This window comes from Capricornis sumatraensis, chromosome 3 (genome assembly GCF_032405125.1).
Source record: "Capricornis sumatraensis isolate serow.1 chromosome 3, serow.2, whole genome shotgun sequence".
Lineage (NCBI taxonomy): Eukaryota > Metazoa > Chordata > Mammalia > Artiodactyla > Bovidae > Capricornis > Capricornis sumatraensis.
In genome coordinates, this window is record NC_091071.1 from 41,242,726 (window position 1) to 41,256,951 (window position 14,226).

The following is a 14,226-nucleotide window of genomic DNA, read 5'->3' on the forward strand; positions in this document are numbered from 1 at the left end:
CCCCGGGGTCACAGAATGAGTGAAGGCGCGTGTGACAGCCGGGCTGCGCTGTCTTTACTCGAGACCTGTCCTCTGTCTCGGAGCTTGGAGTTGCGCAGGGCGCTGTCCGGCGTGCGGAGCGCGTGAGCAGCCCTGCTGGGGTGAAGGCTGCAGCGGGGCCGCGGACTGAGCGGGTGCGGGATGGGCCGTGAACGTGGACTTCGGGGACCCCGCGGAAGTGGGTGGGGGCGACCGACCGGGACTGCGGGCTCGGGGCGTGGCGGGATCCGGGGTGCTTGCGCGTCCCCTCCGGGCGCAGGGTAAGCGGAGGCGCCCAGGGCAGACAGCTCCACGCAGGGCGCCGGATGGGGGCGTGGCGCGCGGGTGTGGCGTGGCGGGAGGGCGTGGCCGGCCGGGCGGGGGGCGCGGGTGGGCTCGACGCGGGGGGAGATCCGGAGAGGCGGGGGCGGGCGCGCGCGGCGCATGCGCGCTGTATTGTTTTGACTGAAAATGCCGTCGGTTTCGAAAGCGGCGGCGGCGGCGCTGAGCGGGTCCCCCCCGCAGACTGAGAAGCCGACCCACTACAGGTCAGTGCCCCGGCCGGCCGCGGCAGGAGCGGGGGCGGGGCAGGGGGCGGCCCCGCGCTCCTCGGGCCCGCGCGCCCGCGCCCCCGCGCCCCTGGGCCTGGGAGCTGCCGCCGGGTGCGGCCTGGGGCCCCGCGCCGCCCCTCTGCCGGTTCCCCCCGCCCCCGCCTCTCATCTGCCGGCCCCTAGCCAACTGGCCCCCCAGCCTCCGCGCGATGCCTGGGCTCTGGAGGGTGGACCGCCATCCTCCTCGGCTGCCGCCGCTTGAGCTCAGGAGGCGGCGCCCAGGTTCTGGAGTGGCACCTGGGTTTGGGGGCTGGGGGACGGGTTTGGGGGTCCACGCACCTGGGTTGGGGACCGTAGAAAAGCGCCTGGGGTCGTGGGTCGGGGCCTCCGAGAATGCGCCCGTGGTTGGGGATGGGGAACCGCGCCTGGGCTCGAGGGAAGGGCGGCCATCTGGACTCCGGCTGCCTCCTTGGCTCGGGACTGGTACTGGGGCTTGTCCCGGGCGCGCCTGCAGTCCCGGAGGTCGTGTCTGTGTTCCATATGAGGGGGCTGCGCGCGGGGTCTGAGGGAACGCGCCTGAGATCCAGGAGACTCTCCTGGGCTTTGGGGGAGCGGCCGCCTGGGACCGTCTGGAATCGGAGTGGGTGTCACGCCTGAGCTCCGAGATGGGCCAGCTGCGCCCTGGGCCAATTCGCGTCTGGATTCTGCAGGGTCGTGCCTGGGGTCGGGGACCGTGTCTGGCACTGACGAATCATTCCTGGGATCCGAGCAACGCGCGTGGGCTTCCAGGGCGGCGGTGGAGGGGAGTGGAGGGAGACGGATGAGGGAAAAGGGAGGCGGGGCAAGGGGAGAGGGAAGGGAGGTGGGGAGAGGTCTGAACTTTGAGAGGTCGCCCATGAGACTGGGGATCACACCTGCGGTCTGGGATGGGTAGCTGCGCCTGAGGTCGGGGATGGGGGGCTTCGCCTGGGGCGGGGGGGCCGTGCCTGGGATTGGAGCTGGGGGCTGCTCCTGGGGTCGGGGATGTGGGATCGTGTCTGGGGTCCGCCTGGGCCGGGGGAGCGGGGCGGGGGGCGGCAGAGTGGGGGATCGCGCCTGGGGTCGGGGCCTTCGGGCGCATGGGGTCCGACCCCTGCCCGGGAGTCCTCGGGCCGCCCGCCGGCGGCGGCGGGGGCGGCGGAAGCGACCCCAACGCTGTTTGTCTTTTTAGGTATCTAAAGGAGTTTAGGACAGAGCAGTGCTCCCTGTTTGTGCAGCACAAGTGCACCCAGCACAGGCCATTTACCTGTTTCCATTGGCATTTCCTAAATCAGCGTCGGCGCAGACCGCTCCGCAGGCGCGACGGCACTTTCAACTACAGCCCGGACGTGTACTGCTCCAAGTACGACGAGGCCAGCGGCGTGTGTCCGGACGGCGACGAGTGAGTGCTCGCGGCTGCGGGGCGGCGCGGCCCACACCCGGCGGGTGTGGACGCGGGCTTCCCGGCCCCTCGCGCCGGCAGGCCCCGGCTCCGCTTTGAACTTTCCCCTTGACCGCTGGTCTTGGTGGGAACATTTGTCAGCCGGTGCGGGAAGGACCGCGTGAGGCCGCGGGTAGCCCTTGCAGACTTTGCTGCGCTGCCCGCTTTGGTCACGGCCCAGTTCTCTGAACTTGCATTAGAGCCAACCCTCACGAGGTACAGCTTTTGAGTTTAGGATCGTTTTGTAGTCGTCTCTTGCTTTCTGGTCAGAGAGCTTGTTAGAAGGTTTGCTCGCATTGTGCACACGTATCCAGAATGGCTTCTTGCTTGCTGTTTATATGTTTAAATTTTAAAGAATTGACAGGAAGGTTATTTGCAGACTGTCACTTGTATAGCATTTTTAAAGTTTAAGAAATCCATGTTTTGTTTTGGTTGCTTTTTTTTTTTTTACAAGTTTCCTAATGGTGTTATGAACAGATGTCTTCATTTTGAAGTATGTAGAATACGAAAAACAAGTTAGATTGTACGTTCATGAAACCAGCAGAGATGGGTAGCAGGAGGTCTTGGTTTTTTCCTGTGGGCTGTGTGAGGAGAAAGGGCCTCGCCAGTCCCACCTGGAGGTGAGGTGGCGGTGCTGTGCCCCAGGGCCTCTTGGAAAAAACGTCTAGGGTTCAGCTTCTGTCAGATCCAAGTCTTATTTGGGGAAGGTCTTTTTAGTTCCTCGGGGGATTCCCTGGTGGCTCAGATATTAAAGAATCTGCAATGTGGGAGACCCAGGTTCAATCCCTGGGTCAGAAAGATCCCCTGGAGAAGGGAATGGCAACCCACTCCAGTACTCTTGCCTGGAAAATCCCATGGACAGAGGGGCCTAGCAGGCTCTGACAGTCCATGGTGTCACAGAATCAGACACGACTGAGCGACTAATGCTGATCGATAAATATTTTAAAGTCTTTCTTGAATCTGCTGGAGTGTTGTTTCTGCTTTATGCTTTGGCTCCTGGGCCCTGGGGCATGTGTGATCATACCCACACCCGCTGTGTTGGGCGGTGAAGTCTTAACCACTGGACCATTAGGGAAGTCCCCTGGTTTTCATTTAAAAAATGCTTAGGTCCAGAGGGTAAACTTTTGATCTATGGCGATCATCTTAAAAGCTCTGTCTACTTCCTGAGAGTTTTTTAATTGAACACCAGATAGTCAAATAAGGTTGTTAAGGCAGCCTGTAGCCTGTGGAAATAATGTAACTGGCTCCATTTTGGTTAAGATGGTATTGTATTCTGTGAGGTCTTAAAAGTGCGTTATTTAATTGCATTTTGACCTGCTGTTTCCTGCAAATGGGTGTTCTTGGAAGAGAGATGTTTTTGTCTAGCTAAGGCTTAGCCCCTGACTCCTCATTTCCGTTGGCCATGTCTGTCACCTCTCCTGAATGTAAGTCTTGAGTTGCCCTCGGGGGGCCACTGATGAGACCCTGCTGCAAAGATCCAGTCACCTAGCGTGTGTGACCCCATTCCAGAGTCCAGGATAGGAGACTGATTGGCAGTATTCATGGATGATGAAAAGAAAGTGTATTTTAGTGGCTGTTTTGGGTTCCAGAGTCTGAATGGCCTGGTATTGATTCAGACCCATTGCTGGGCTTCAGGGTAGGGTCCAGTTCCTATGGGATGAAGAGTATACTGCGGTGAACACCTACCTGGTAATGGTCCTTTTAAGCTGGCTTTAAATGTTAATTAAATAGCCTTGCAGTTTATTATAAAAATGTTAACATGGGGAATCCCCTGGTGGTCCAGTGTCAGGACTACACACTTCACTGCCAAGGGCCTAGGTTCAGTCCCCGGTGGAGGAACTAAGATCCCACAAGTGGGGCAGCATGGCGGGGAGTGGGGGGTGGGGGGTTGCGGTGGGGGGGGTTGGGGTTGGGGGGGTGGGGGGGGTGGGGAGGTAGGGGTGGAAACACTTGTAGCCTGAACAGCATGCAAGTCGTCACTGAGAAGAGTGGGACTGAGGTGGGTGTCTGACACTGCTCTGGGTGTGTCCTGTGAACATATACACATAGTATGAAAGTGCATGTGTGTCTTCTTAAAGCTTTTCTTTGTGACTTTTATTGAGCAAGTGAGATGACTTGCTTTAGCCCCACAGAGAGTGTCTGGCAGGCCAGGCAGCTGCTCATTCAGCCTGAGACGGACTTCCCTGGAGTCTGTCCTGTTGAATGACATATTCTGGCTCATTCAGGGTTGGCAGGGGATCTGTAAATAGACTCCCCTTCAGAGCAGAGAAGGAGCCCCCTTCCTTTTATTTCAGTTCATTGGTTCTTAAATGTCTATTTTGGGCTTTTATAGGACCAACCTATTACTGTAAATCATGAATGTGTATCAGAGAGCAAAGACCCTTCAGCCGGCTTAGGTGACTTTTGCATCCAAGGTGGTTCTACCGGTCTGATGGGGGAGCCGTGGGGCTGAGCCACGGGCAGGATTGGGGACCCCCAAGAAGGCTGGCATCCCTGATGTCAGCTCCTGTGCTAGGCAGGTGGTCATTCTCGCCTCTTGCTGTCGCCCCTTCTCCTGGGGCGCCCTCCCCACCTGTCCCCACCACCCCAGTGAGAACTCCAGCTGTCTCTCGGTAGCCCCCATCTCCTCTCCCCCACGGGCACACCCCCGACGCCGCTGTCACTCCTTTTCCCCAGAGCAGTCAGTCACCCTCCTCTCTGTCGCACCTCCTCCCTGGCCCCGCCTCGCCCCCAGCAGACACCCTGTGGGCCACCCCCCAGCACCCTTTGTTCCGGCGGCCACGCCCCTTCCCCCGCGTCTGGCCGCGGGGTCACGTGCCCCCCCCCCCCCTCCGCCGTGGGAGCCGGCCTCCCTGCGGCGGGGCAGCCCGGGTGAACAGCTCGCCTTGCTCACTTCAAAGTCGGCGCTGCCTCTGGCCGCGGGGTCAGGCCCGCAGCCCCGGGTGCGTGTTCCCCCACCCCCTGTGCGGATCCGTCTCAGGTATTCCCTAGGCTGGCACTTCGAGAAAGGGGCGCAGGCCTGAGCGCAGCGTGGCGGGAGGTCTCCCCAGGTCAGCCACCCGCTGAGAGCTGTCCGAGAGCAGCCGGGCCCCCATCTGGTCCTGCTGGCGGGTCTTGCTTCCGTTCCCCAGAGACTTGTATCCCTGCTGTGCTGGTAAAGGGTGTCAGGCGCGTTTACAGAGGTCGGTTCAAAGCGAAGGCCCCTCCAGGACTCTGAGGGGCCCCTGCCAGAAATGTTTTCATTGGCAAACAATACAAGAGGCCCCCAACTCTGCCAGGTACAAAGTTGCCTCCCTCTTTCCTGATAACCCTCCTGCCAAAGGCAGGCCGCCCGTGGGTGGCCTTCCAGGCCCCACGGTTAATAGATGTTTTCTTAGTTTTGGTAAGAAGTGGGCCTGCCCCGTTCCTGTGCTCTAAGTTTCCAGGTTGGCACTAGAGGCCTGCCTGCAGGGCTCCCTGCCGTGGCTGCTGCGGCAGGCCCTGTCCTCTCCCCACTGCACCGGGGGCATCTGGTAACACGGCCCCATTACTTCGGCGATGATGTGTGATTTGGGGACCTTCCACCTGTGAATCTGGGCACCATGGGAGCTTGCTGACCTACAGAAGCTTTGCTACCTGCCCAAGGCTCGGTGTGCCTGTTGTGTCACACGTGTCCTTAGTCTGGCCTCTCTGCTGAGAGATGCCCTTGCCATGTTTAAAGAGTTGGGTGTCCTGGGACCCAAGGCTTAGGTGAAAGTCTGTTCACTGCGGGAGGATTATAAACTCTTGGTGTTAAACCGACCTTATGAGTAAATTCTGCTTGGGCTTTTGGGGGTGAGGTGAAAGCCAAGGGCAGGCTGGGAACATCAGAGCAGAATAGGAGTTGTGCGTGCTCAGTCGCTCAGTCATGTCTGACTCTGTGCGGCCCCATGGACTGTAGCTGGCTAGGCTCCTCTGTCTACAGGGTTCTCCAGGCAAGAATACCGGAGTAGGTTGCCATTTCCTCCTCCAATCTTCCCCATCCAGGGATCAAACTTTTGTCTCCTGCATCGCAGGCAGATTTTTTACCACTGAGCTACGTTGAAAGCCCTATTGAGGAGTCAGGGGCTACTTAACAGGCTCAAGGAAGACAACAGGCTTCCAAGCTGGCCGGCTTAAGGACGTTACAGTCGGGTGACTGAGTCAGGTCTGCGAGACCGGGAGGTAGAAGTCAAGGAAGACAACAGGCTTCCACGCTGGCCGGCTTAAGGACGTTGCAGTCGGGTGACTGAGTCGGGTCTGTGAGACCGGGAGGTAGAAGAGCTGGCGCAGCGCGGCCCCAGCCCAGCAGCCGCACCGTCACCTGAAGACTTGCCCTCGGTTCAGACCCATGGTTCCCACCAGCACCAGCCCAGGCCGTCCAGACGGTTCTGAGGTGCTCTGGCCTGGCTTGCTAACTGGTGTTAACGCAGAGTGGCACTGAGTCTGTGGGTCCACCGTTGCGTGGGGCGAGTTGCAGAAAGGAACTCCTGGAGCTGTGCTGCTCTCTACCCCTCCCTCCTGGTTCCAGCAGCTCCAGAGCTTCGCAGCAGACCTGCGTCTGACAGGTGCTGCTGCACCGCAGCGTCCACAGAGCCCTGTGTTAATTACGCCAAGTGGGTCACTTGTGGGATGGATTTGTCAGCTATGGACACCGCCCTGGATTTGGTGGGCTGTGGGACTGAGTCGTGTTAACACGTGCTGCCAGGCTGTCAGTGGCCCGGCGGGGGTTGGGGGTGGGGGGTGGATGACTGAACTCCTGAGGTGAGGAAGCACCTGCCGGCTGTATGGAGCTGACCCCTGGGATCTCCCCGCTCCTTCCCCACTTTGGTGAGGGCCTAGGTTTGGTCCCTTTTGTCTCTTAGATGTTCTTAATGTCTATTAGTCGTTCAGTCATGTCCAACTCTTTACGACCCCATGGACTGTAGCCTGCCAGGCTCCATGGGATTCTCCAGGCAAGAATACTGGGGTGGGTTGCCACTTCCTTCTCCTGGGGATCTTCCCAGCCCAGCAGTTGAACCCAGGTCTCCTGCATTATAGACAGATTCTTTACTATCTGAGCCACCAGGGAAGCCCCTTAGATGTTCTTAGGTGAAGCCATTTTCTTTTCATTAAATGTTCTCCAGTATCTTAATCTCAGTTCATGCTTTCAAGCAGAGGTAACATGCCCCTAGTGAAATAATAGTGCCTGTTTGGTGCTCAGTGCTAGGGAGAGGGGGACCTTGGGCAGGTTCTGGTTGCTGTGGAGATGGTGCTGGCAAAGAAACAAAATGATGCTAAGAGCAGACCTGGGGGACCGCTAGGAAATGGGAGGGATGTGGCGCCCACCACATTCCCTCCCTGGGTCTGGGGGGTTCCTGCAGCTTCTGCCACAGCCTGTGTCAGCCCGTTGGTGGTGCTCGAGGTCCTGTGGTCCTGCTCGGGCTGTTCTGCAGGCTTGGTTCCACAGACAGACCTGCAGATGCTGCCTCGGCTCCGGTGTGCTGGCCCCCTCCCCAGACTCTGGAATTCTCTTCCTTTAAACGTACAGTAGACGAGTGAGTGTTTCTGAAGATTGGAACTGTTTTTGCAGAATGGCTGTTTTCCTATTTAAGTCATTTTATTGAAGCAAAACATAACATTAAATGTGTCAGCTTAGCTCTTTTACGTGTACAGTGTAGTGGTGTTGAGTTCATTGACGGTGTTGCGCAGCCATCACCACCATCCACCTCCAGAATTTCTCCATCTTCAAACGGAAACTACGTCCCCACGAAGCAGCCCTTCCTTCCATGATTCCTGATGGAAGCAGATGGTGTGTCTGTATTCTTGCCCCTCCCCCACCTTCCGACGTAAACTGGAGGGTGCAGCGCTTCCTTTTCTTGGTGCTTTTACCTCCAGGTGCCTCCTGGCGCCCCTCCCGAAGCCCTCCATGCAGACCACCCCTCATACAAACCACCAGCTCTCTCCTCTGCCTCTGCGGAGCTCCCTTGGTGTTTATCCCACAACTCAGTTGTCTGCAACCTTTGGCGGTTACAAACAGTACATCTTTCTGTCTCTGTTTGCTAGTCTGTCTGTGACGGTTCCTGGGACAGAGGGTAAGGGCACGTGTCCTCTGGGTGCCTGTCACTGGCCGGCAACAGTGTCACTTGGCTGTCGCCCTGCGCCTGGGGTTCTGTCCGAACAGGTGAGTTTCTCTCATCAGAAGCAGGACGAGTGCCTTTCACTGCCCCAGACCATTTGCATTTTCACTGAGCTAAGTTCCTGGTTTGTTTCATTAGCTGTCGTCCTGTGACCTTCTGGTCCCTAATTCTACGTTATTTGTTAGTGATATTAGTCTGTATATTAATGCAAAAAGTAGAGGGTCCTTGTTCTAGAACAGGCTCCCTGGTGTGGCAGAGGCTACACCCCGACAGCTCTCCTCTCTGGGGCCCCAGGGACTGAGTCGGGCAGAGATGCGCAGGAGTGCCGGGAGGAGCTTGAGACGAGAGATGCAGCTCCGAGGGAGGGATTTTCAAGCAGGCTGCACCGGCACCTAACGCAGTAAAACTCCTTAGGAGACGTCTGACCATTCCACTCACACCCCCTGAGAACTGTTCCTTGGAACTGTCACTGGGAACACGGAGGAAACAGCTCATATTTGGGCATGTGGAGCACAGTCAGCACGCAGTGTTTCCTTATCTGTGTGCGAGACAGTAATAGTCAGGTTTTTTCTTTTCTTTTTTGCAAAGCGAGGACCAACTTGACCTGTAACCTGCTTTCTCCACCTTCCTCTTTTCCTTTATCTCACGAAGACAGGCTCTGGCCGCTGGGATTGCCCGGAGGTGTTTGTGCAGAGGTAATTGGAGGAATTGCCTCACTTTCAGTTCCCCGCTGTACAAGAGGGTGCGATCTGTCCCCTACCCCCACCCCCGTGCCCATGTGAGGGGCCCTCGGGCTGGCTGTGTTCCATCCTCTTGAACTGGATGCTGCCACTCAGGTGAAATGCCACAGGGCAGCCAGATGTGACCTGTGACACGTGTCCCTGTAAGTTTGTGTATTTCACTACAAATGTGGAGAGTAGCTCTTGCTTCTTCTGTGTCTCCAATGGACTTTAAGTTGTGATAACATCCCTAAAGTTTGCCATTTTAAATAGTTATAAATGTACAATTCAGCATCGTTAATTACATTCAAAATGTTGTGCAACCGTCTTTTTCCAGATTCTTTCTCCCAGACAGAAGTTCCGCCCTCGTCCACACCCATCCCCCTTCCCCTCCCCCTCCCTGGGCCCCACTCTCCCCTTCCTGTTGCTGTGAAAGTGACTGCTTTAGGGCCCTCGTGTGAAATGACCCCCACAGTGTGTGTCCCCTGGTGTCCGGCTTGGTTCCCATAACATGACGTGTTCAGGATTCATCCCCATTGCAGCCGCATCCACACTTACTCTGCTGTCCGGATGGACCACGCCTTGCTCATCTGTCCATCAGTTGGTGGACACTTGGTTTGTCTCCAGCTTTAAGCTCTCGTGTCTCTGGTCATGGGGGCACAGATGTCTCCTCGAGACCCCGGCTCCTTCGGGAATACGTCCGGAGGTGTCCCTTCAGGGCCTGCAGCATTTACCTTCTGCCTGGTGGCTGCAGAGCCCCCGGGACTTGCCGGGCATGGCATCTTCTCTGCCTCCTGCCTCCTGCTCACGGCCTGCACGCCGAAGGTGTGGTCAGATCTAGGGTGAGCTGCCCTAACTCGGAGCCTCTGTTTCTTCATCTTCTGAAATGGGGATGTGGATTGCTTGCCCCTCAGTTGCTTTCCTTTTACCCTTGGTCCTGTCCATCCATCTGCGCTCTGCCTGGGAGCGCCCCGCACCCCAACAGGTGCTCCCAGCACCCGGGTCGTGGCCTGCCTGACAGCGAGGCAGGAGTGGGCCTTTCCCAAGCCCCACACGGTGCTGCCTTGCCGTCTCGGGGAGGGGCCGAGGGCCGTGTTCTTAGACCTGGGGGCCTGAAGCTGTGGCCTGCATCAGCCTCGGGCCATCCAGGGGCTCCTCAGAGGGGCTGCCGTCCCATCCTTCTGTGTCCGTGGCTTTTGTCTGGAGGGACCGACCTAGAGGCGGGCTCATTCCCACCATGTGTGTGCTGGGACTGTCCATGCCGTCTCACTGCTGACATCTCCCTGCGTGGGACCCTTGACCCTGGCCTTGACCCTGATCCTTAGTGCTCCTGGAGCTGCCCGTGTCTCTCCCTGGGCATGTGAGGCTCTGGGCCTTTGTGTGGCCCCAGGGATGCTGTCCCCTCCTCCCCCAGCCGCTTCTCCCCGGCCTGTCCCCCACAGCGTCCTCCAGAGCCACCTCCGCCGAGGGGTCCCCAGAGGCACCAGGATGGGAGGAGGGAGAGCTGTCAGCCGCTTGTCTGATGGGAATTTTGTTTTCCACTTGATTCAAAAAATTATGATGGGTGATTTTCCAGGAGATTGGGTGTTGTGCTTTCCTCCCATGTGTCGTCGAGGGCTTCGTGGGGTCTGAGGGCTGTGTGAGGGGTTTGGGGCAGGGACAGGGCTCTGGTGCTGTTCACCCTCCAACCAGAGCAGGCGTCTGGGAAAAGCCAACGCGAGCCAGCTGGCCAGGGGCAGGTGGACGCCGTGGTGGCCACAGCACCCGATGCGCACCATCCTCTGCCCCTAGGTGCCCATACCTGCACCGGACGACTGGGGACACGGAGCGCAAGTACCACCTGCGCTACTACAAGACAGGCGCCTGCGCCCACGGGACGGATGCGCGGGGCCACTGCGTGAAGAATGGGTTACACTGCGCCTTCGCCCACGGCCCGCTGGACCTGCGGCCGCCCGTCTGCGACGCCCGGTGAGTGGCCGTCCCACCAGGAGCCGCCCTGCTCCCCCGGCCTCAGGCTTCACTTGCCTCCAGTGGCTCCACTGGGGCCTGGATTTTATTCCCAAGGAGAAAGTGACCCGCTGCTGTCCTGCTGACCTGGGTGCTGGGAGCTCGGGCATCTTGGGTGCTCAGCTCTGAGGCTGTTGGGGTTTGAGTTGAGGCGGCCTTCCCGGAACGGTGGCTCCGTAAAATGACAGCCCGGTGGCCATCTTGCCGTCTGAGGCTTCGGACGGGCCGCAGTGCCGTGACCGCGCGATGTTTGGTTTCAGGGAGCTGCAGGCACAGGAAGCCCTGCAGAATGGCCAGCTCGGCACCGGGGATGGCGTCCCTGACCTGCAGCCCGGGGTCCTGGCCAGCCAGGCCCTGATGGAGAAGATCCTGGGCGAGGACCCCCGGTGGCAAGGTAACCCTGTGGCCACCGCTGTCTGCAGAGCACCCGCACGGTGGACCTCGAGACCGAGGCTTTGTGCACACTGGCCCCCGTCAGCACCCCCACTCGTGGGTCTGGTCCCCGGGCTGCTTGGGGACGGGAGTGTGTGGCGGCCCCTGCCCCTGCGGGGCGTCCAGTGCTGGAGCCGGCCTGCTCCCCAGCAGCCTCACAGGTGATGGGCACAGGCAGCGAGCGGTTTTAATTGTGGAACACTCACAACATAAATCTTCCATTTTAATCATCTCAGCATCACGACTCGAGGCGTTTGGTGTGTCCACAGTGTGTGCAGCCGTCACCTCGGTTCCAGAACATTCCATCACCTTGGACAGAAACCCCTGCCTGTTAGTGGGCCCCCTTCACAACCCTGGCCTGGCTCTGCTGCCATGGGGCCACCTGTTTGATGCTTCTTGCGGGCGGTGTGGTTTTAAGAGACGCCCCCCCCCCCGCCCCCACCACCCCTAAGTTATGCCAGCATGTCTCCTTGGAAGCTTCGCACACAACACTTCAGGCTGCCTCCCTTCAGTGCTGAGCTCCCTGCGAGGGTTTTTCCCCTGCTTGCTGAAACCTGAGCCGCCAAGGGCCCAGGCATGTGTTTATAACGGTGGCTGCCCAAGTCTTCTCAGGACAGGCCTCGCGGGCTGCCATCCGAGTGCTTGTCCCGCTGTGCCGTGTCCCCCTGGGAGAGGCTGCCACAAATGAATGGCCACCCACAGCTCCCACTTGCCGGCACCTCAGAGCTTGTCATTCAGCAGAGCAGCCGTCTTGTGTTGCAGCCCCTCAGCCCCTGGTCCGAGACCCCAGCTCCGCCCGTGCGCTCCGGCTGGTGGCCTGGGTCGGGGTGTGAGTGCCCTCGTCACCGTCAGGCGGGCTGAGCTTGAAGAAGCAAAGTGGGCTGGACCAGGCCCAGTGACTCTCAGCCCTGTGATTTGAGTTTTTAAGGAGCAGATTTTATTTCTTAGGGAAGTTCTTTGTTAGTGCTTCAGGAACCCCTGGTATTGATGTGGTAACATTTGTTACAGTTGACAACCAGGATTGATACCTGATCGTAAGCTGACCAGCTTACCCTAGGCTTCTCGCCAGCCTTGTGCATCCTCAGGGTTTGGGCGGATGTGTAATGACTTGGATCTTCCCGTTAGGGTGTCACTGCCCTCAGACCCTCTCTGCTCTGTGGCTGGTCCCTTCCCACCCCTGCTGGCTGCTGACCTTTCACCTCATGGTCCTGTCGTACAGTTGGGACCACAGTGTGCAGCTGTTGCACTTGGTGCTGTGTGTGCAGGGGTCCCTGTGTCTCTTCAGTGCTTGCTAGTGTCTTCTTGTTGCTGAAGAGGTCTGGGGGGCTTGTTCATCCATCACCCTCCGATGGGTGTCCACAGCCCCTGGGACTCACTGATGCTGCCACACTGCCTACTTCCTTGCGGGTCATGCCATGCAGTGCAGGACCTCTGTCTGTTGGAGGCCTTTGGTCAGTGCTTGCGAACAAATAGCTTACCATTTTCATTTTCTCAAAATCATCTTTTCTGTTCAAACTCCTTTTGTCCTCACCATGCCCTGCTGTGTGGTTCATGTTTCTTGTCATTTAATCAGTTATTTGGAACTGAGTTTGGCCTGGTAGAGGTGGGCCATTAAACTTGGGCGTGGAAGCGTGTCCTGGGGGTCGGCACAGCACTGCCCCGGCCTTTCCTGCAACACCTCGACGGTCAGCCCCACTGGGCAAGTTTGGTTAAAAAGAATGGCGGTTGTAAAAAAAAATGAAGGTCGATTATTAACCAGCCCAGAGAAAGTGAAAGTCGCTCAGTTGTGTCTGAGTCTTTGTGACCCCATGGACTGTCCATGGAATTCTCCAGGCCAGAATACTGGAGTGGGCAGCCATTCTCTTCTCCAGGAAATCTTCCTAACCCAGAGATCGAACCCAGTCTCCCACATTGCCCAGGAATGCATATTATTTTCAAGAATCTCCTTTTATTGGTTACGGCTTATGAATAACCTTTGGTAGGTTTTTATTTTTGCTTTGAGAGAAAATTCAGATAACATGAAATGAACCATTTAGAAAATAGACTTTATTTCTCAGGGCAGGTCTGGGGTCCACGTTGTGGAATGCTCTGGGGCTTGTCACGCGGCTACTGCCTCCCCACAGGCAGTGGCCCTGGTGCCAGGGGACGGCTGTCACAGCGTCACCTGCGGGTCAGACCGCGCCTTTTAAAAGTGTATTTCGGAGGTTTCTAGTCTGTTCAGTGTTGTGCATCCTTCACTTTCATCCGGTTCTAAAACTGTCCGGTCTCCCTGAAGAAGCCCCAGCCACTCTGCCGCGGGTTTGCCTGTCCTGGACGCTTCCTTTAAGTAGGATCAGATCGTGCCTTCCGTGTCAGCCACTCTTGCTGACCACGTGGGTCCGGCCCGCTCAAGGCTCACCCACGTGGCACGTGTGTCCGTGCTTCGCTCCTTTCCCTCCGCCATGGGACAGGCCTCGTGGCGTTTCTGGTCATCTGCCCAGAGACACCTGTGGCAGCGTGGCTGCCGTGAGTGGGTGTGCGCACGTCCCCGTGTGGACCCCTGTCTTGCAGACACCAACTTCGTGCTGGGCAGCTACAAGACGGAGCAGTGCCCCAAGCCGCCGCGCCTGTGCCGCCAGGGCTACGCCTGCCCGCACTTCCACAGCAGCAGGGACCGGAGGCGGGACCCCAGGCGCTTCCAGTACAGGTGAGCCCAGGTCGCGGGTGTGGGCCTGGCTGCCCCTCCGCCAGGCTCACGTCTGGCTCGAGGCTCTGCTTTAGGCAGCGGCCCCTCCACTCCCTTCAGCCTCCCTGGAGGCCCCGGTGTCCAGGGATGCCAGCTCAGCAGATGCCCCCACGGTGGCAGGTGTGGTCAGGGTGTGGCTCCTGTTTCCCTGTCCCCCCCGCAACCTGTGCGCCCTCTGGGACCCCTGGGAGTCCCGGTG

The 14,226-nt window shown here is 58.5% G+C and overlaps 1 protein-coding gene across 3 annotated transcripts in view; it reads left to right on the forward strand.

Annotated features, from left to right (window-relative positions):
* Positions 1-489: 489 nt before the first annotated feature.
* The window catches only part of UNKL (unk like zinc finger), a 29,505-nt gene continuing 15,768 nt past the window's right edge, over positions 490-14,226 (forward strand). For all 3 annotated transcript variants that reach the window (XM_068969479.1, XM_068969480.1, XM_068969481.1), the window contains exons 1-5: positions 490-566; positions 1,780-1,989; positions 10,655-10,831; positions 11,131-11,264; positions 13,853-13,988. In XM_068969479.1, coding sequence (XP_068825580.1) covers positions 490-566; positions 1,780-1,989; positions 10,655-10,831; positions 11,131-11,264; positions 13,853-13,988 — 734 coding nt within the window. The remainder of the gene's footprint in view (positions 567-1,779; positions 1,990-10,654; positions 10,832-11,130; positions 11,265-13,852; positions 13,989-14,226) is intronic.